This window comes from Amblyraja radiata, chromosome 2 (genome assembly GCF_010909765.2).
Source record: "Amblyraja radiata isolate CabotCenter1 chromosome 2, sAmbRad1.1.pri, whole genome shotgun sequence".
NCBI classification, from domain to species: domain Eukaryota; kingdom Metazoa; phylum Chordata; class Chondrichthyes; order Rajiformes; family Rajidae; genus Amblyraja; species Amblyraja radiata.
Genome location: NC_045957.1, coordinates 3,779,095 through 3,802,398, shown reverse-complemented (window position 1 = coordinate 3,802,398; position 23,304 = coordinate 3,779,095). Strand labels below are relative to the sequence as shown.

Sequence of the window (23,304 nt, the reverse complement as noted above, 5' to 3'; positions counted from 1 at the left end):
GTCGGGACCCTTCTTGTCTGGGTCAGAATGTTGTCGAAGACCAGGAGATCACAGGGGGGAGAGCAGTGAGAGAGGGTCTCACAGAACTCCCGTCAGGGAGATGAGGAGAACTACAAACTTTCTTTGAGGAGATTTTGCGATGGAGCTGTAACATGTATTAGCTCAAGATTCCCAACAGCTGCAGTTCCACGTGTGTACATTAGTCGAATAGTGAAAGGCCTGGTTAGAGTGGATGTGGAGAGGATGTTTCCACATGTGGGAGAGCCTAACTCCAGAGGTCATATCCTCATAATAAAAGGACGTGCCTTTAGAAAAGAGATGAGGAAGAATTTCTTTAGTCAAACGATGGTGAATCTGGAATTCATTGCCACAGACGGCGGTGGAGGCCGTCAATGTATATTTTTAAGGCGGCGATTGACAGATTTTTGATTAGTAAGGGTGTTGGGGGTTATAGGCGAAGGCAGGAGAATGAGGTTGAGGGGGAAAGATAATTGAATGGCGGTGTAGACTTGATAGAACGAATGGCCTTATTCTGCTCCTAGAACATATAATGGAGCCAACAAATTCTGACCAACCTGGTTGGAATTTCCAGGGCATTGCTCTTTGTTTCAAATTTCTACCACACGTTTCAAGACCAGTTCTCAGTAATAAAACATTACTTATAGTTTGCAAAATTATGCAATGACTTCAATTCATTTAGCATAGGCTTAGACAATGTTCATAGGTCAGTAAAAGACGTCTGATGTGCAAAGCTCCAGTAATGAAAATAAGGAATAGAAGACTAAATGGAATAGTTACGCGCCTTATCTATGACAATTATCTGTGGGTTTTTTATTGAACAGATCAAATTACACGTGGAACACTAGATCAATGAATTCTGGCAAGATTATTGGACAAAGAATTAACATTTAAATAGCATCTTGGGTTAATTTGCAGTATTTTAATGTCAGTCATTGACTTCACTTCTAGTATTTATGCTTCTAATGTGCGTATCAGTACAGGATAGAAACACACCATTGTTGAAGCATTGAATGAGGCCATTCAGTTGATTGAGCGAGCGCTAGCTTTCTGTCACATCACTCCAATCAGTCCCACTCACGTCTCCATTTTCTGCATTTCTCATGTTAATTTACAGATAGCTATACTAGACGGACGAGATAGAATAGGAGACGAGTGAGAAACATAAAACTGGTCTCAAAGCTTTTACAAGTATGTATAAAAGGAAAGAACTAGTGAGGACAAGTTTGCGGCCCTTACATTCAGAGACGGAAGAATTTATAAAGGGGAATATGAGTTCAAGAACAGCTGTCAACCCAGTCACCTTGAACCCCTACACATCACTAATCTCAGCAACAATGAACTTCCATGGATTGTCTTTGGTTGTGCTAAAACTTTTTTTTTTACACTAGTTGTGGTGGAGAAGCTTGTGTGGACCTGAGATCCTGAGAGCGATGCCGTCTGGAGCTATGCTCCTGGTAGGGCCACCCATGGCGGTAAGGTCGAGGGGGAGGTCTCTGACAAAGAGCAATCCAACCAAGACCTCAACGGTGGAACAGGCGGAGGACGATGGCTGACCTTAGTGGAGCGTCATGGCGGCTGGGAAGGCGTATGAATGCTGCAGCAGAAAAGGGTCTCCGGTCGTCTTGGACTCCATGCCACTGGATCCTGACCCAGATCTGTCAAGGATCGTGGAGTAGCTGTCTGTGCACCAGTCTCCCCACGTTAAACAAAGTCACGCACAGGCGTCCTCCATATAGGGAATAGCACCCTGGAGACACCCATGGTCAGCCATGACCGAAGGGGGCCTAAGGAGAATATTATTATCAATTAATTACATTTTTTGGATTATGATATGTTATCTGTTATGTCAAATATAATTTAGCATAATAATTGAGGGGAGACTACTCACGGACTACTCACCATCGTGGGGCTGGCCGGCTTCGGAACGTAGGGAGCAGTGGTGACTCGCTGCTGCGACTCGACTCCTGGGGCTCGGAGGCTCCAGCAACGCAGCCGCAGGTCCGGTGGACCGGGACATCGGGAGCTCGCGGGTCCGGGGGGAGAGAGAGAGACCGCTTCCCGGAGCTCCCGCAACGCGACTTCTCCAGCCCGTGTCGCGGGGTTGGAACGACCCGGACCGGGGTCATACATCGCCCGGCGCGGCTTCATGGCCGTGGGACTCACCATCGCACGCTGGGGCTCCGACCTTGTACTTTCAGACCGGGAGCGGGGCCGTAAATCGCCCCGCGCGGCCTAAAATGGCCGTGGGACTTAGCATCACCCGCCTGGAGCTTGGACATCGGGAGAGAAATTGAGAGCAGGGGAGAGAAAAGACTTTGCCTTCCATCACAGTGGGTTCACTGTGATGGATGTTTGTGTGAACTTAATTGTGTGTATGTCTGTAGGACATTGTTTTTGTTTGTATGGCTGTGGAAACAAAATTTCGTTTGAGTCTCACTGGGGCTCAAATGACAATAAATTTGTATTGTATTGTATTGTATTGAGACATGATAGATGTATATAACAGTAAGATAGGCACAAAATACTGGAATAATTCAGCGGGTCAGGCAGCATCTCTGGAGAAAAAGAATAGGTGACATTTTGGTACGAGACCCTTCTTCAGACCTGACCCTTCCGTCTCAAGAAGGATTTTGACCCGAAACTTGACTTATTCCTTTTCTGCAGGAATGTTGTCGGACTTACTGAGTTCCTCCAGCAGTTTGCTTTTTTTGTTCCAGATTATATTGGCCATGGATTATGTTGCACCTCTATGTTTCCATGCTCTCTTTCCTATACGTATCTCCCTCCGTTGATACAAATGACGAATGATTTTGCTTTGGATTGAGATTCTACCATGTGCATGTTCCCGTGCACTTCATGCCTGCCATGTCCCATTGTAGGTCTGCTCCTCCCTAAATCAGCACGCTGAAAAAAGTACAAATTAACTTTGTTCATTTGTAGAAACCATGAACTGCAGATGCTGTTTTACAAAAAAATACACAGTGCTGGAGTAACTCAGGGGGTCAGGCAGCATCTTTGGAGAAAATGGAATGTTCATGGACTTGGGAGGTCTGATAAGAGTCTGACATATGTAATGAGTGTTAGGGCCCTAGTGAGTATTGAGGAACAGGGACCTCACCTTGGTGTACAAGTCGAGGGATCTCTGAAGATGGCAGCACAGTTAGATCAGGTGGTGAAGAATGTGTACGAGACAAGACGTTGCCGGGGAAGGTGTGTTTCACGTATGAGGAGAGAATGGATAGACTGGGCTTGTATTCCTTGGATCGGAGATGTCTGAGGGGAAACCCGATAGTTATACAAAATTATTCAGGGCTCGAAAGGGTGGTTAGTGGGAAACGTTTCCTCAAAGTACGGCAAGTGGGAAGAGGTTCAGAGGGAATCTGAGGAAGAACCTTTTCACCCAGATGGTGGTTGGAATCTGGAATGCAACTGATGAGTGGGCAGGGAAATCATGTACTCTCACACATTGAAGAACTATTTAAACAAGCACTAGAATTGCCACGGTTGAAGGCCATATGCAGGTGGATGGATTATTGATGGTCGGCACAGAGGTGGTGGGCCGAAGGGCCTATATCTGCACTGTGGGACCTTGGTAAGTGGAATTGACAGTCAATGTGCAGAATGGTTACAGTGAACTGATTTTCCACCCAGTTTAACTTTTGTTTGAAACATTTTGTTTGCAGCATCTGAAAAACCTTCTGTTTGGCTCCAGTTTCTGCTGTTTCGCCGAAGAATGGAAGATGCAGAGTTTCACCTTCAACGATCTACCTGAATTAAAGTACGGCATCGTTCAGAAGAAGGTAAAGGACTTCTCTCATTGCAGGTTGTGTAGCATTAAGTATTGGATTTGTCACTTGGGCAACAAAACCTCTCAAGTTACAGCAGCTGCAGTTAAGCAATATGAAACCCACACGGATTACAGATAAATAAATAGTGGGCCTCACCAGTTAGGCTGATGCAATATGAACAAGTAATTTCAAACTTTTTTTGATGAATTATAAAGTCAAGAAGCACCAAACAAATTTTGCCCACCATGTATATAGAATCATAGTGATACAGTGTGGAAACAGGCCCTTCGGCCCAACTTGCCCACACTGGCCAAATGCCCCAGCTACACTAGTCCCATCTGCCTGCATTTGGTCCATATCCCTCCAAACTTGTCTTGTCCATGTACCTGTCTAACTGCTTCTTAAACGTTGGGATAGTCCCAGCCTCAACTTCCTCATCTGGCAACTTGTTCCATACACCCACCACCCTTTATGTGAAAAAGTTACCCCTCAGATTACTATTAAATCTTTTCCCCTTCACCTTGAACCCATGTCCTCTGGTCCTCGATTCCCCCACTCTAGGCAAGAGATTTTGTGCATCTACCCAATCTATTCCTCTCATTATCTTATACACCTATATAAGATCACCCCTATGCTCCAAGGAATGGAGTCCCAACTCAACCTCTGCCTATAGCTCAGACCCTCTAGTTCTGGCAACATCCTCATAAATCTTCTCTAAACCCTTTCAAGCTTGACAATATCTTTCCTATAACATGGTGCCCAGAACTGAATACAATACTCTAAATACGGTCTCACCAGTGTTTTTATACAACTAATGAATGAATGAATACGTTTATTGTCATTGCACAATACTGTGCAACGAGATTCCATTACATCTCCTCCGGTTAAAAAAAATACAAACACGACAACCATTGACACATATGTACACTTATTAGTAAAATAATAAATAAGTATTTAAAAAGAATTTGGCGGTATTTATTGGAATTACATTTTGCTTCCCCAGTGTTCTCTGTTGGAATTAAGCTCTTTTATCGCACATGGGTAGAAACTATTTTTTAGTCTACTGGTGCGAGCCTTCAGAGACCTGAATCGCCTCCCAGAGAGTAGCAGAGTGAAAAGGTGGTTGGCAGGGTGGGATGTGTCCTGCTTGATATTTGTGGCCCGGCGCAAGCATCGGGCCCTATATATATCATCCAAGGAGGGCAGTTGAGCGTTTGTAATGCTCTGTGCAGTTTTTATCATTCCCTGCAGCGCCCTCCTCTCAGCCACAGTACAGCTAGCAAACCACACCAGGATTCCATAGGAGAGGATACTTTCCACGGCGCATCGGTAGAAGGGCAGCAGCAGCGGCTGTGAGACGTTTGCTCTCCGCAGAGACCTCAGGAAATACAGCCGCTGATGTGACTTCTTCACGAGAGTGACGGTGTTCATTTGCCATTTGAGGTCCTGGGAGATGTTTATTCCCAGGAACTTAAAGCCAGTGACTCTCTCCACCATGTCTCCTTTGATGTATAAGGGAGCAGGTTCCTCTCTCCTTCCTCCTGAAGTCGACGACCAGTTCTTTTGTCTTTGATGGGTTGAGTACTAGGTTGTTTTTGGTACACCAGACAGTCAGTTTTTGGACTTCATCCCTGCAACATGACCTCCCAACTTCTATACTCAATACTCTGACTGATGAAGGCCAATGTGCCAAAAGCCTTTTTCACCCCCTTATCTACCTGCGACTCGACCTTCGAGGAACCAAGCACGTGCACTCTTAGATCCTTATGCTCTACAACAGTCCCCAGAGGCTTACCATTCACTGTGTAGGTCCTGCCCTTGTTAGACATCCCAAAATGCCACACCTCACATTTCTCTGTATTAAATTCCATCAACCACTCCTCAGCCCACCTGGCCTATATATATAAATTTATTTTACCATGACTTGGTCCATAGCGTTTTATGCTTTGACTATTTAAGTACTTGTTTAGATATTAGTTAAAAGTCTTCAGAGTACCTGGTTCATTACCCTATTCGGGCAGGGTTTCCACATTTCAGTCACCCTCAGGGCAAATAAAAGTTCCTTGGATCCCTTCTGAACCTCTTGTCCTTTATTTGAAATCTATCTTCAAGTTAAAGACCTGCTTGCTATGGGTTTCCTGCTCTCTGCCGTATCTGTACGCTTAATATATTTGTATAGACAATAGGTGCAGGAGTAGGCCATTCGGCCCTTCGAGCCAGCACCGTCATTCAATGTGATCATGGCTAATCTTCCCCAATCAGTACCCAGTTCCTGCCTTCTCCCCATATCCCCTGACTCTGCTATCTTTAAGAGCCCTATCTAGCTCTCTCTTGAAAGTATCCAGAGAACCAGCCACCACCACCCTCCGCGGCGGAGAATTCCACAGACTCACAACTCTTTGTGTGAAAAAGTTTTTCCTCATCTCCGTTCTAAATGGCTTACCCCTTCTTAAACTGTGGCCCCTGGTTCTGGACTCCCATAACATCGGGAACAAGTTTCCTGCCTCTAGCGTGTCCAAACCCTTTATAATCTTATAAGTTTCAATAAGATCTCCTCACATCCTTCTAAATTCCAGAGTTTACAAGCCCAGCCGCTCCATTCTCTCAGCATATGATATTCCCGCCATCCCGGGAATTAACCTTGTAAACCTACCCTGCACTCCCTCAATAGCAAGACTGTCCTTCCTCAAATTAGGGGACCAAAATTGCACACAATACTCCAGGTGTAGTCTCATTAGGGCCCTGTACAACTGCAGAAGGACCTCTTTGCTCCTATACTCAATTCCTCTTGTTATGAAGGCCAATATGCCATTTGCTTTCTTCACTGCCTGCTGAACCTGCATGCTTACTTTCATTGAATGATGAACAAGGACCCCTCAGATCTCATTATACGTACTTCCTCTTTTCCCAACTTGACACCATTTAGATAATAATCTGCCTTCCTGTTTTTGCTACCAAAGTGGATAACCTCACATTTATTCACATGAATCTGCATCTACCATGCATTTGCCCACTCACCCAACCTGTCACCACATAGCATCCTCCTCACAGTTCACACTGCCACCCAGCTTTGTGTCATCTGCAAATTTGCTAATGTCACTTTGAATCCCTTCATCTAAATCATTGATGTATATTGTAAATAGCTGCGGTACACCACTAGTCACTGCCTGCCATTCTGAAAGGGACCCGTTAATCCCTACTCTTTGTTTCCTGTCTGCCAACCAATTTTTTATCCATGTCAGCACTCTACCCCCAATACCATGTGCCCTAATTTTGCCCACTAATCTCCTATGTGGGACCTTATCAAATGCTTATCCAATTTCCTAGTTACATCCTCAAAAAAATCCAGAAGATTAGTCAAGCATGATTTCCTCTTCGTAAATCCATGCTGACTCGGACCGATCCTGTTACTGCGATCCAAATGTGCCGCTATTTAATCTTTTATGATTGACTCCAGCATCTTCCCCTTCACCGATATCAGGCTAACTGGTCTATAATTCCCTGTTCTCTCTCTTCCGCCTTTCTTAAAACATGGGATAACATTAGCTACCCTCCAATCCACAGGAACTGATCCTGAATTTATAGAACATTGGAAAATTATCACCAATGCGTCCATGATTTCTAGAGCCACTTAAGTACCCTGGGGTGCAGACCATCAGGCCCTGGGGATTTATCAGCCATCAGTGTACCCAACACAATTTCCTGCCTAATGTGGATTTCCTTCAGTTCCTCTGTCACCCCAGATCCTCTGGCCACTAGTACATCAGGAAGATTGTTTGTGTCCTCCTTAGTGAAGACGGATCCAAAGTACCTGTTGAACTCATCTGCCATTTCCTTGTTCCCCATAATAAATTCACCTTTTTCAGTCTTCAAGGGTCCAACTTTGGTCTTAACTAATTTTTGCCTCTTCACATACATAAAGAAGCTTTAACTATCCTCCTTTCTATTCTTGGCTAGCTTACCTTCGTACCACATCTTTTCTCCCCGTGTTGCCTTTTTAGTTATCTTCTGTTGCTCGTTAAACATTACCCAATCCTCTTGCTTCCCGCTCATCTTTGCTACGTTGTACTCTTTTATTCTTATACTGTCCCTGACGTCCCTTGTCAGCCTCGGTCGCCCGTTACTCCCCTTGGAATCTTTCTTCCTCTTTGGAATGAACCAATCCTGCACCTTCTGTATTATTCCCAGAAATACCTGCCATTGTTGTTCCACTGTCATCCCTGCTAGGGTATCTTTCCAGTCAACATTGGCCAGCTCCTCCCTCATGGCTCCATTGTCCCCTTTGTTCAACTGTAACGCGGACACTTCCGTTTTACCCTTCTCCCTCTCCAATTGTAGATTAAAACTGACCATATTATGGTCACAACCTCCTAATGGCTCCTTAACCTCAAGATCCTTTATCAATTTCGGTTCATTACACAACGCTAAATCCAGAATTGCCTTCCAACAGTGCTACCCCACTCCCTCTGCCCACCCGTCTGTCTTTTCGATAGGAGGTATATCCTTGAATATTCAGTTTCCAGCTCTGGCCCTCTTGCAGCCATGTCTCTGTAATTCCCACAACATCATACTTGCCAATTTCTAACTGAGTCTCAAGCTCATCCACTTTATTCCTTATTCTTCGCGCATTCATATACAACACTTTGACCTCGGTATTCACCTCCCTTCTCACACCTCTCGCAATTGGCCCTGACCTTACTCTCTTATCTCTTCTCGAACTTTCCTTCCCATTAATTCGGGAGTCTCGTAACTTTTCCTGTACTCACTTCACCTTCAACTCCATCTTTATACTCCCAATCCCTCCCCCCCTCCACTATTTAGTTTAAACCCACACGTATAGCCCTAGTAAACCTGCCTGACAGAATGTCGGTCCCCTTCCAGTTAAGGTGTATAGTTTTAGTTTTAGAGATACAGCCCTAAAACAGGCCCTTGGGCCCACTGAGTCCGAACCGACCAGCGATCCCCACACACTAACACTATCCGACACACCAGGGACAATTTCCAATTACGCCAAGGCATTAACTTACGAACCAGTACGTCTTTGGAGTGTGGGAGGAAACCGGAGAAAATCCACGCAGGTCACACGGAGAATGTACAAACTCCGTATAGGCAGCACCCATAGTCGGGATCGAACCCGGGTCTCTGGCGCTGTAAGGCAGCAACTCTACTGCTGCGCCCCAGTGCTGCCCATATACCTCTGTATACACCCCTATACAGGTTCACTCCCCCTCCTCATAACTGCATTGAAGCAGTATTTTCTACCTTGTAGCACTGACTACCCGTTGAAATTACTTAATTAGTTCTAAAATGTTTTTGGAACATCTTGAAAAGGACATGAAAACTGCTATAAAAATTCTGTTGTCCTATGATGTGATGGGTATCCGAAATGTCACCAATTCATGTTCTCCAGAAACCTGACCAGCTCAGTTCCTCCAAAACTTTGTGTCTTTTTTAAAAATTGAGTTTCTATTTACTTTTTCCGTTGTTTGATACTGTTTGGCCACGAGCAGCAAAGTGTCAAATGTAGACTGGTGTTTTTGTTAAGAATAATGGATAAGCTATCTGCTTCTCCTGCTCCTACCATGCATCCAGAGACACTTATAACCCTTTGGAATCCCATACCACGACAATGGAATTTGATGCTACATCTTATAGCCTTTGTTTATAATATGAAATTTATGGGCTTACGAGAGTAACATTTAAGAACCATATTCATGAGTGCTCCTGGTAATTTTAGTTTTTGAAACATGCCCAGTCGCCCACCGAAACCACGCCAACCATCGATCATCTGTACATTAGTTCCATGCTATCCCATCCTACACCCGAGGGAGGCTTTTACAGGTGAAAATTTACCTTCAAACCTGCCCATCTTTGGAGGTAGACTTTAGGGATACAGAGCGGAAACAGGTCCTTTGGCCCACTGAGACTGCGCCGACTGGCGATCATCATTTTACTATTTTACGGAAGGGCAATTAACCTACTGACCCACATGTCTTTGTAGTGTGCGAGGAGACCGGAGGACCCGGAGAAAACCCACACGGTCACAGGGAAATGTTAAAACTCCCCACGCAGACAGCGCCCGAGGTCAGGATCGAACCCGGGTCTCTGGTGTTTTAAGACAGCAGCTCTACCGCCTTGCCACTGTGTTGCCCTCATGTTCTATAATTTTGCATCATGTTCTATGATTAAATTAGAGCACAAATGTTCAGGACATGAGTCGGGCACAACAGGTGGGCACACACAACTCTTCTTCCCACAGAACCTACAGACTATAGTTGGCAGTCTCAAGATTCTGACCTGTGGCAAGTAAACTACACAGACAGCACCCCAGGTCAGGATGGAACCCCGGTCTCGCGCTGTGGGGCAGCATCTCTACCGCTGCACTTCAAATAGAAAAGAATGAAGCTGGATTAAATGTGAGAGTGTTTTGAGGGGATTCAGGGTGTGTAAGAAGCTGTACAAATGCACATTTTTAGTTTAGTTGATTGTCACATGTACCAAGGTGCAGTGGAAAGCTTTTGATGCGTGTTAACCAGTCAACAGAAAGACAAAATATGATTACAATCGAGCCACTCACATTGTACAGATACAGGATAAAGGGAATAATGTTTAATGCAAGATAAAGTCCGATTAAAGATAGTCCGCGGGTGTCCAATGAGGTAGATAGTAGCGCATTACCAGCAGTGGCTGCCTCACCAACAATCTGTACTTACTTCTTTTTTTATTATTTTTGGTATGTGTTAAAAAGTATGTTTTAGTGTTCCTTGGTTTGTTTTATGTGGGGGGTAAGGGTTGGGGGAAAGTTATTTATTCAATCTCTTACCTCAACGGAGATGCGATTTTAATCCGTTATCGTATCTCCGTCCCCACTGCGGCCTAACATCGTGGAGCTGGCGGCCTTTCCTGGAGACCGACCCGGCGCTCCAAGTCATGGGAGTCTGCGGGACTTTAACATTGCGGAGCTTGCGATCCCTTTGCTGGGGTTCGCAAGCCTGTGGACTTTAACATCGTCTCTTGTAAGAAGAGGCTGACTCGGGAGCTCCATGCCGCAGAGAGAATTTCAACCGCCCCTGCGCGGGAGTTTCGATCATCCCGATGTGGGCTTCGATTGTCGGCTGCGGGGGCTTTGATCGCCCCGACTGCAGATGGTTTGACTGCCCCAACCGCGGGAGAACAATGAGGGAAGAAGTTGTACTTTATTGCCTTCCATCACAGTGAGGAATGTGGAATTCACTGTGGTGGATGTTTATGTTAACTTTTATGTGGTTGTGTGTCTTGTGTGCTTTGCACTTAGTGTGGCTGTGTGGTAAGTCAAATTTCACTGTACCTTTATAGGTACATGTGACAATAAACTGACCTTGAAACCGTATTTTTTTAAAATCCCGATTCCTTCTGGAATGTGTTTAAGGAGCATAGATGTTTGAGCTTAATGGGTCTTTTGGCTCCCAAAGAATCTGTGCAGAGAAAGTGTTCTGACGGTTCATGATCGGGCAATCTAATCTGCACCAAGCTTGTAATGGCTGAATCCCAACTAATTGCTTTGATCCTAGGATGACTCGTGCCTGTGTGGCTTAGTGACTAGCATTAGTAGCATGTGACTGATAAGAGTTTGGGCTACAGAATGCTTACAGGAGAGCTGGACATGAATAGGATTGTCCTTTAAGTTATAGCTTTTAAAACTTCTGAATTGTTCACTTGCAGTGGGCCAGTTGATTAAGCCATGTAGAAGTGAGATTATCCAGATTTATATTAGTTGCATCGCGGTTATGTTACTCGATTAGTATTTGAAGTAATCGGTGACTACACTGCTGATCATGGTCTTTGAGAAGTTGTACAAGGCGTTGTGAGGCTGCACCTGGAGTATTGTGCTCAGTTTTGTTCACCCTGCTATAGGAAAGATAAGGTACAGCGGTGGAGTTGCGGCCTTACAGTGCTAGAGACCTGGGTTCAATCCTGGATTTGGGTGCTGTCTGGATGCTGTCTCCCTGTGACCGTGTTGCTTTTCTCTGGGTGCTCTGGTTTCCACACTCCAAAGAAGTACAGATGTGTCAGTTAATTGGCTTTTGTAAATTGTCCCTAGTGTGTAGGATAGTGCTAGTATACGGAGTGATCGCTGGTCGGCATGGATTTGTGGGCTGAAGGGCTTGTTGCCACACTGTATGTCTAGAGAGTCTAAAGACCTGGCAACATCCTCGTAAAGTTCAAGTTTTTTATTATCACCATTCACCTTTTATTATCCTTTTGAATATGTACTTCAGAGTAATGTGACAATTAGCCTGACTCACAAAGTTGTAACACTGTTTTATTATGAGACCAGTATGATGTAGAGCTTTGCTCCAGTATCGTCTGGTTTGCCACCATAAACCATTCTGCCCTCTAATCATTGCAGGGTGGTCCCTGTGGGGTTTTGGCTGCAGTTCAGGCCTGCGTCTTGCAAAAGCTGATCTTTGAAGACGTCACTATCAGCAGCAGTGAAAACATGTAAGTAAGTGTGTGTGTGTGTGTGGTTGCACAATTTTTATGAGCAATGTTCATAGCTGTAGAGCTCAGGGTGCATGAGCTGACAACTTTTACGAACTTAACAAGAATGATCCCAGTAATGACCGTGTTAACCTATGATGAACGTTTGACGGCACTGGACCTGTACTCGCTGGAGTTTAGAAAGTTGAGAAGGGACCTCTGAAACTTACCGAATAGTGAAAGGCTTGGATAGAGTAGATGTGGAGAGGATGTTTCTACTTGTGGGAGAGTCTGGGACCAGAGGGCATAGCCTCAGAATTAAAGGACTTTAGGAAATTTTCTTTCGTCAGAGGGTGGTGAATCTGTGTAATTGCCTTAGAAGACTGTGGAGGCTTATGATAATGGATATTTTTAAGTGCAGAGATAGACACAGTAGATTCTTGACTAGTACGGGTGTCAGAGGTTATGGGAAGAAGGCAGGAGAATGGGGTTAGGAGGAGGAGATAGATCAGCCATGATTGAATAGCGGAGTAGACTTGATGGGCCGAATGACCTAATTCTGCTCCAAACACTTATGCACTTTTGCGCTGGTACCAAGGAGTCCCAGGTAAACAATTGAATGAATTGAAGGTTGTCACATCATGACACCACTGAGTTGGCACAATTTAAGTGCAGAGATAGACACAGTAGATTCTTGACTAGTACGGGTGTCAGAGGTTATGGGAAGAAGGCAGGAGAATGGGGTTAGGAGGAGGAGATAGATCAGCCATGATTGAATAGCGGAGTAGACTTGATGGGCCGAATGACCTAATTCTGCTCCAAACACTTATGCACTTTTGCGCTGGTACCAAGGAGTCCCAGGTAAACAATTGAATGAATTGAAGGTTGTCACATCATGACACCACTGAGTTGGCACAATTTCAATTCAATTGTGAGTTTGCCACCTTCTCTGCCACATACTTGAATGTTGGCTTGCAGTAGACGTTACATAACTGAAAAAAACCCCACAGGGTGAAATTAATAATAGAATGTCAATTGGCATTGACGAGCAGCCCAGACTGAATTAACTTTTGATGAGGGTCGTCTTCATTGTTCTTGGCTTTCACTAAAGTTTTGAAAACAATGTTATTTTTGCCATGTCGCCATTCTCCTTTATTTCACTCTCAACCTTCTCCCGTGGAGCATGGCATTTTCGTCTGAAATTCTACCTTTCCTGCCTGCCTGCTGTCAAGGGCAGCTGGTAAAACTGCTACCTCACAGTGCCAGAGACCCGGGTTCGACCCTGACCTTGGGTGCTGTCTGTGTGGAGTTTGTTTAGTTTAGAGATACAGTGCGGAAACAGGCCCTTCGGCTCACCGAGTCCGCACCGACAAGCGATTCCCACACACTAACACTATCCTACACACACTAGGGACAGTTTACAATTATACCAAGCCAATTGCCCTACACCTGGAGCACCCAGAGAAAGCCCATGCAGGTCAAGAGGACAATGTACAAACTCCATACAGACAGCATCCATTGTCTGGATTGAACCCGTGTCTCTGGCACTGTAAGGCAGCAACTCTACCATTACGCCACCTTGTAACGTTGTGCCAGCCTTTACGTTCTCCCTGTGACCCCATGGGGTTTCTCTGGGTGGTCCAGAGAATATGCTAGGTTTTAGAGTCCATGCCAATCACCTGCTCACGCTAGTTCAATGTTATCCCCCTTTTTCATCCATTTCCGAAACACTAGGGGTAATTTACATAGGCTAATTAACCTACAAACCTGCACGTCTTTGGAATGTGGGAGGAAACCAGAGCACCCGGACAGAATCCATGTCGTCACAGGGAGACCATACAAACTCACATAGACAGCACCTTTGGATTGAATCCAAGTCTCTGGAGCTTTGAGGCATCAGTTCTGCTGCTGTGCCACCCTGGAACTAGTCAACATAGACCTCTTATGCAGGTGGATCAAAAGTCGGCGTGGACTTGGTGGGACGAAGGGCCTACTCCCACGCTGTATCACTAAACTAAACTAAACTCAGACCTCTTTCTTTGTCTGTCCCTTTGTGATGAACATGAAGCCTTGTTTAGTTTCAGATTTAGTTTAGTTTAGAGATACAGCGCGGAAAGGGGCTTTCGGCCACCGAGTCTGCGCCGAGCAGCGATCCCCGCACATTAACACTATCCTATATTTATTAGGGACAATTTACACATACCAAGTATGCACCGACCAGTGAGCACCCCATTCACTAGCACTATCTTACACACTAGGGACAATTTTACAACTTACCCTAGCCATTTAACCCACAAACGTATGTCTTTGGAGTATGGGAGGAAACTGGAGCACCCGGACAAAATCCAAGTGGTCACAGGTAACGTACAAACTCCGTACAGACAGTACCCGTAGTCAGGATCAAATCCGGTTTCTGGCGCTGCAAGGCAGCAACTCCACCGCTGTGCCACTGAGCCATTGCCCTTATGAAGAAATTAGCTTTTCGCATCAAAGTCCTTGATAGAGTGCTGTTCCTATAAAGGTGATCTAGTAGCGGAATTAGGCCATTCAGCCCATCAGATCTATTCCGCCATTCACTCATGGCTGATATATCTTTCCCTCTCAACCCCATTTTCCTGCCTTCTCCCCATACTAACACCCTTGCTAATCAACTTTCTGTCAATCTTGGCCTTAAAAATATCCATTAACTTAGTCTCCACTGCCGTCTGTGGCAACAAATTCTACATATTCACCACCCTCTGACTAAAGAAATTCCTTCTCTTGACATGTCAATGCAGTTTTATTTGTTGTTCTGAAGGAGTCATTGCTGTTTCTCCAGCCTCCCGCTGCCCCAACGGGAACTGCGACCAAGCAATGCTCAGCGGTCACACAGTCTCGCGCTGGCCATCACAGACATATTATGGCGTGCAGGTGACAGGAGAAGAGCTGTGGTTGCACTGTGAGTAGACCAGCAAGCAGCGGGGAGCAGGGTGGGGGTGGAACCACTGGAGGGTGTTGGGGGAGGGTACTGGTGGGGAACCACTGCAGGCCTACTAACACTGTATGTGTGTATATGTATTAGGGGGAAACACTCTGTGCTGTGTATGCCATCTGTGTCTGTGGCTATTGATGTGTGTGTGTATGGCTATATATGCGTAGGTCTGACAGTGTGTGTGTGCGCCTCATTCTGTGTGTTTATGCTTGTGAGTGTCTGTGTTGCTGCATGTGTGGCAGTAACTATGTATCTTCTTCTTGCGTATGGCGTGCACAGCCTAAAGTTGGAGGACAACTTGTTCTATTTGATCTTATTTGGTACCAGTCTTAAGTTGGTTCAGGTCATATCTACAAGATAGGAACTATTTTGTTTCCATTGGCGACTTTGTATCAGAACCAACCAACGTGACGTGTGGAGTCCCGCAAGGTTCGATCTTAGGGCCCTCTTTATTCAACATCTACATGCTCCCACTAGGGCAAATCATGCGAAATAATAATATTGACCACCACTGCTATGCCGATGACACTCAAATCTATGTAGCGCTATCACCAAATGACTATCGCCCCATAGATCTGTTGTGCCAGTGCATTGAGCAAGTCAAAGACTGGATGTGCCAAACTTTTCTCCAACTAAATAAGGACAAAACGGAGATAATTGTTTTTGGTGCTAAAAAAGAAAGGCTTAAAGTAACCCAACACCTTCACTCTCTGTCCCTGAAAACTTCAAACAAAGCCAGAAATCTTGGGGTCATTATGGATTCAGATTTAAATGTCGACAGTCACATCAAATCAGTAACAAAATCGGCCTACTATCACCTCAAAAACATAGCAAGATTAAGAGGACTCATGTCAGCTCAAGACTTAGAAAAACTTGTACATGCCTTTATTACTAGTAGGCTAGATTATTGTAACGGTCTCCTTGCAAGTCTTCCGAAAAAAACTGTCAGGCAGCTACAGCTTGTTCAGAACGCTGTTGCTAGAGTTCTAACAAAGACCAAAAAATTTGAACACATTACACCAATTCTTAAATCCTTACATTGGCTCCCTGTATGTCAGAGAATTGATTTTAAAATCCTGCTGCTCACCTATAAATCACTACATGGTTTAGGGCCAAAGTATATCACTGACATGCTTCCACTATATAAGATCTTCTGAAACCAATCTGCTAGTGATTCCCAGAGTAAATACAAAACATGGGAAAGCAGGATTTAGTTACTATGCAACAAATACCTGGAATAAACTTCCTGAAGATTTAAGACTTGCCTCAACTTTGACCACTTTTAAAACAAGACTGAAAACTTTTATGTTTACTGTAGCTTTCAGCTAAATCTTAACTACATTGCACTTTTAACTTTTGCACTTTTTATAATGCATTTTTAATTTTGCTTTTCTTTTCTTTTAGTTCTTCTATTTTATTTCATTTTATTATTTCATTTATTGTATGACATGTTTTTATGTGAAGCACTTTGAGTCTGCCTCGTGTATGAAATGTGCTATATAAATAAAGTTGCCTTGCCTTGCCTTGCCTTATTTGATTGTGCACGCCAGATTGATTGTATTCGTCGAAACAAGGCGGATCACGTGAAGGTAGCAATCTCCCACCCCAACTATGTATGTGAGTCTGGATCTGTGTGTATACAGGTGTGAGTGGCTGTATGTGTGGCCCCACCTGTATCTAATACATGTGTGTATGTGTGCGTGTGTGACTGTGCAAATATATGTACGTTTATAGCTCCGTCTGTGTATGTATGCGGCTCTGTATTAATGGGCGTGTGTGTGTGTATATGTTGCTCTATGAGAATGGGATGGTGTGTGTGTGTGGCTGTATGAATGGAATGGTGTGTGTATGTGCCTCTGTATGAATGGGCGTATGTGTGTATGTTGCTCTATGAGAATGGGATGGTGTGTGAATGTGGCTCTGTATGAATGGGCGTGTGTTTATGTCACTCTTTGTGTGAATGGGCTTATGTGTGTATGTCGATTTGTGAGAATGGGAGGGTGTGTGTGTGCATGTGGCTCTTTATGTGTGTATATGGCACTGTGTAAATTGATGTGTGTGCTTGTGTGTGGCTCTATTTGAATGTGTGTGATTGTGGCTGTGTGTGTGTGTGTGGGGGTCTGTTTGAATGAGGTGGCTATCACCAACTGTATACCAATCCCCATACAAGAATAGTTGCCCACTGCATGCTAGTTTACATATATAACCTTCTGTTCCAGGTCAACAGGAAGACAACAGTTTACCCCAGCTGGAAAATATAAAGCTGATGGGACTGTCGAAACGGTATGTCTCCTTTGCAGATTTAAATATTGTTCTGAAGGAAAGGCATTGCCAAGTGTGAGGGTGGTAAAAGCATGTTCAATAATGACCATGCTGACTGTACCCGCTACCAGAAATCACACCTGCCCGGGGCTGGACGCACATCTCACTGTTCCCTTTCAGTGGTGATCTTTTAGAGATTTATCAGATCATGAAGGAAATAGGTAGAATCATTGCACAGAGTCTTTTACCCTGAGTAGGAGAATCAAGAACCAGAGGGCATAGGTTTAAGAGGAGAGGGTTTAAGTTTTAATAGGAATCTGAGGGGCAACTTTTTCACACAGAGAGTGGTGGGTGTATCGAACAAGCTGCCAGAGGAGGTAGTTGAGGCAGTTACTCTAATACCATTTGAAAGACATTGGATAGGTACATGGCCAGGAAAGGTTCATAGAGGGATGCGGACCAATCACGGGCGGGTGGGACTAGTATAGATGGGGCAGCTTGGTCGGCACGTTGGGCGGAAGGGCCTGTTTTCGTGTTGTGTGACTCTATTTTGGGGTGGCCATCTCACTCCTTAAGCCAGGTGGTCAGGTAGCTATCCCAATCTAGAGATCTGAGCTCAAAGCTGGCACTCCAAAGCAGTATTGAGGTCGGCAGAGTTATTGTCATTTGGATCAGATGTGAAACACAGGCTTCATCTAAACATTGGAAGAAGGGTCCCTGATCTGAAACGTCACATATGCATGTTCTGAGATGTTGCCTGACCCGTTGAGCTACTCAGCACTTTCTGTCCTCATTTGTAAACCAGCATCTGCAGTTCTTTGTTTCCTCGTCTGAATCTCTTGGATCATAAATTCATAAGTTCTAGGAACAGAATTAGGTCATTTGGCCCATCAAATCTATTCCACCATTCAATCGTGGCTGATCTATCATTCCCTCTCAACCCCATTCTCCTGCCTTCTCCCCATAAACACTGACAACCTTTCAAATTGGGAATCTGTTAATCTCCGCCTTAAAAATGCCCATTGACAGTCACCACATCCGTTTGTGGCAATAAATTCCATAGATTCACCAGCTACTCACAAAATAAATTCCTCCTCATCTCCTTTCTAAAGGTATGTCTTTTTATTCGGAGGCCATGGCCTTTGCTCCTCCTCTCTCTCACTAGTGGAAACATCCTCTACACATTCACTCTACCCAGGCCCCACCACCTCTCCCCAGATAGATTTTGGTGCTGATTAAGTATTTTGAATTACATCCCAAGGTTGTAAAATGGAACTAGCTTGTGAACAGACCAATGTTGAACACCTGGCATTTGCAGACTGTCAGTGAAAGATTCTGTTACTAAAATTGGTAATATACAGTGTTATATTTAATCACTCAAGAGTGCGATTGATCACAACTATTTGGAAAGCTTTTTTCTCACCATTCCTAACTTATTTTATTGAAGTAATAAGTGGTATTTGTTCCCTTTCAGATTATACTGAATACGCTGACAAACTTCAAAGATCTGACCACTTTTCTACAGCAAAATGTTGGCCAGGTTTGAACTGTCTCTTTTTGATTTGCCTTCCTGAGCACTTTAAATTAAACCAAAATAATTGCTAGAATTGCCCAACATTCATTCAATGTGGTGTGTGAAAGATGGTTTCAAGTTTAGGGTGCCTTGTAGGGGCTGACAAAGCTTTTAGAAACTTGAGCTTATATAATTGCTGCCTATAACCCAGCCTCATCAGGTACCACTCACCCAGGATCCCTGCCTATATCAGTTTCCGGGCTACCAATGGCTTTCAGGATTCTCTAAAGCCTCACTCCATCATCCCAACAACGCACAGGCCTCACCGTTACGCGGCGGCAGAGTTGCCAACTCACAGCGCCAGAGACCAGGGACCGAACCTGACCTCGGGTGTTGTCTGTACAGAGTTTGCAAGTTCTCCCTGTGACCGTATGGGATTTCTCTGGTTTCCTACCACAATCTAAAGACATAGGTTAATTGGCTTCTGCAAATTTTCCCTCGTGTGTAAGATTGAACTAGTGTACGGGTGATCACTGGTTGGTGTGGACTTAGTGGGCCGAAGGGCCTGTTTTCACGCTGTATCTCTGAACGAAACTAAACTAAACTTTGGTCTTCCAATGCTGAGTCTCCCATTCACTTCAACTCATGCTTACGGGCTGTGCCCATGATCCCCCAAGATCTGGAATTCTCTCAACCAACTAGAGAACGTTGGTTCTGACGTCCCATCTACCTTATCGGAGACCTTCAAATTTCTTTAATGGATTTTACTGGACTTTATCTTGCACTGAATGTTATGAGTACACTGTGGACACCTTGATTGTAATCATGTATAGTTTCCACTGACTGGATAGCACACAACAAAAAGCTTTTAACTGTACCTCAGTTCACGTGACAATAATAAACATCTCTGCAGCTCTCTTTTCCTGAATTGCCTTTGGCAACCCATCCCTCAGTTGTTTGCCCTTTGCTCTGTAAAGTTGCAAGGGCATTTTGCTTTGTCGCATTGTCGTTAGATTTTCATTTCTCGAGGTAGGCTTGGAATTTATTTGATGGTTTATTTGCAAATGGCTGCCTTTAGAGTTACAGACTTTGACGTGCCTTTAATTGGAAACATCTTTTAGTCTTTAGACTTCAGAGATACACCTCGGAAAGAACTCCTTCGGCTCACCGGGTCTGTGCCGACCAGCGATCACCCGTACACTAGCACTATCCTACACACTAGGGACAATTTACAATTTTACCAAAGCCAATTAACTTACAAACCTGCGCGACTTCGAAGTGTGGGCGGAAACTTGGAGAAAACCTGCGCAGTCATAGGGAGAATGTGCAAACTCCGTACAGACACCACCCATAGTCAGGATGGAACCCGGGTCTCTGGGGCTGTAAAGCAGCAACTCTACCGCTGTGCTGCCCCTTCTCTGCAGAACTTCCTTAAAACAAACTGGCAAAATAATCATGCAAACCACATAACACCTAGTTTAATGTTGATGAGGGCGATGCAGTGGGGTCTGTGCTCCACAATAGACATGGTACACATCAATACCAATACCACAGTGGGTTCTGCGGAGCATTTTCCATCATCAATGACATTTGTTTCTGGTTGAAGTGTTTTTGCTGGCATTTAATGAGTTGGTTGTACTGCTGGCACAGTAAGAGATGCATCAAGCGGGCATTACAGAAGCATGCAGTTATTCCTGGAAGAATGCTGTAACCTCACACGGCACAGACAATATCGGTCAGTGCGATTGCATCAAATTACCTAGCACACTGCTTGGAGTAAACACTACATGAGCCAAGCTCTCGTATTGATGTGTGTCATGTTTATTGTGGAGCACAGACCCCACTGTGTGTGTGCTGTCTAGATGTTCCTGTCATCAACATTAAGCTGGGTGTTATGTGGCTTGCATGATTGTTTTGCCTGTTTTTATTTTCACAAGGAACTTTGCAGAAAAAAAATGTTTCCAACTCAAATCTACTTTAAATCTGCGGCACAGAATGCAGCCATTTGCCAAATAAACCGTCGAATCAAATCCCAAACCTTGACCTTTACCCCTGTTAAATACTTAACTGTTGTTAAAACAAATGGTGAAAGGCCTGGGTAGAGTGGATGTGGAGAGGATGTTTCCACTGGTGGGTGAGTAGGACCAGAGGCCACAGCCTCAGAATAAAAGGACGTACCTTTAGAAAGGAGATGGGGAATTTCTTTAGTCAGAGGGTGGTGAGTTGTGGAACCACAGATGGCTATGGTCGTGGGGTATTTTTAAGGCAGAGATTGACAGATACTTGATTAGTCAAGGTGTCGGGAGTTATGGGGGAAGGCAGGAGAATGGGGTTGAGAGAGGAAAGAGATCAGCCGTGATTCAATGGGCCGAAAAGGCGTACCTCTGCTCCTATGGCTTATGATGCAAAATCTTTTCCCAAGGGTTCCCCTTGAATTAGAAATTCAATTCCCTACATCGCGAAATGTGTGCTCTTTTTGTTACTGTGATTATTTTATCGTTGGTTTGTCGCCATTGACCATTGAAACAGTCTTTGTCGTATCACAGAACAGTACAGCACAGGGACAGGCCCTTCAGCCCATAATATCTGTGTCGAACATAATGCAAAGATAAACTAATTTCTGCCTATACTTGATCCATACTGCTCCATTCCTTTCATATTCATGTGCCTATCTGAAAGCCTCTTAAACACCACTGTCGTATTTGCCTCCACCACCACTCCTGGCAGCGTGTTACAGGCACCCACTGGTTCAATGGTACTTTATTGTTAATACCTGGGTTCAGTTAAATTCCTTATTTTGCTTACAATTCAGTACTTCTTACTGTGTAAGAGTACAAGAGTGCAACGATTATAGTGTAAGAATAGTAGAATACTCTGAAGCAGTATACAAAGAGTCGCCATGTTGCTGACGCTACTAACTATGTAAAAACAATTACCCTGCACATCTCCTTTAAACTTTGTCCCTCTCACTTTAATGCCATGCTCTCTAATCTTTGACATTTCCACCCTGGTAAAAAGGTTCTGACTCTACCTCTCATGATTTTATATACAGTACTTCTTTCAGGTCTCCTTTCAACCTCTGGCATTCTAGAAAAAACAAACCAAATTTGTCCTTGCATCTAGGCAGTGTTCTGGTAAATCTCATATCCACCCTCTATAAAGCTTCCACAACCTCCCTGTAATGGGATGACCAGAACTTCACTCAATGTTCCAATGTGGGTCTAACCAAAGTCTTATAGACCTGCATCGTGACTTCCTGACTAAAATAAGCTTACCATATGCCTTCTTTACCACTCTGCCATGAGACGTTTTAAAGCTTCCAATTGTTCCGTGGCCTCTTCTGCTCAGGGATGGAACTCAGGTTGGATGGAGTAGCATTAAATTTTCAGTGCAATATCAGGCATTCTACCTGGCTAGACTCTGCTAGTACCTGCCTCAACTACCTCCTCTGGAGAAGGGTTTCGGCCCGAAACATTGTCTATTTCCTTCGCTCCATAGATGCCGCCGCACCCGCTGAGTTTCTCCAGCACTTTTGTCCACCTCTGGCAGCTTGTTCCACACACCCACCACTCAGTTGAACTGGATATATATGTGATGGGGAATATGTTAAAGGGAATGTGGACACAAAATGCTGGAGTAACTCAGCAGGACAGGCAGCATCTCTGGGGAGAAGGAATGGGTAACGTTTCGGGTCGAGACCCTTCTTCAGACTGATGTCGGGAGTGGGCGGGACAGAGATCGAATCTAGTCGGAGACAGTAAGACTGGTGGGAGAACTGGGTAGGGGGAGGGGATGGAGAGAGAGGAAAAGCAAGGGCTATTTGAAGTTAGAGAAGTTAATGTTCATACCGCTGGGGTGTAAGCTGCCCAAGCGAAATATGAGGTGCTGTTCCTCCTATTTGCGCTGAGCCTCACTCTGACAATGGAGGAGGCCCAGGACAGAAAGGTCAGATTGGGAATGGGAGGGAGAGTTAAAGTGTTGAGCAACCGGGAGATCAGGTAGGTTAAGGCGGACTGAGCGGAGGTGTTCAGCCAGACGATATACAGGAGTTGATACCTGGAACAGCGGATACAGTAGATGAGGTTGGAGGAGGTGCATGTGAACCTCGGCCTCACCTGAAAAGACTGTCCTTGGAGTCGAGGGGGGAGGTACAGGGACAGATGTAGCATCTCCTGCGGTTGCAAGTGAAAGTACCTGGGGAGGGGGTGGTTTGGGTGGGAAGAGACGACTTGAACAGGGAGTTGATGAGTTGATCAGGGCCCCTCCCATTCCCATTCTGATCTTTCTGC

At 44.7% G+C, this 23,304-nt stretch overlaps 1 protein-coding gene across 1 annotated transcript in view; it reads left to right on the top strand.

Annotated features, from left to right (window-relative positions):
• mindy4 (MINDY lysine 48 deubiquitinase 4) overlaps positions 1 to 23,304 on the top strand; it is a 204,321-nt gene that overhangs the window by 105,029 nt on the left and 75,988 nt on the right. The window contains exons 8-12 of the mRNA XM_033040703.1: positions 3,705 to 3,821; positions 12,199 to 12,290; positions 15,088 to 15,207; positions 17,460 to 17,523; positions 18,977 to 19,042. Coding sequence (XP_032896594.1) covers positions 3,705 to 3,821; positions 12,199 to 12,290; positions 15,088 to 15,207; positions 17,460 to 17,523; positions 18,977 to 19,042 — 459 coding nt within the window. The remainder of the gene's footprint in view (positions 1 to 3,704; positions 3,822 to 12,198; positions 12,291 to 15,087; positions 15,208 to 17,459; positions 17,524 to 18,976; positions 19,043 to 23,304) is intronic.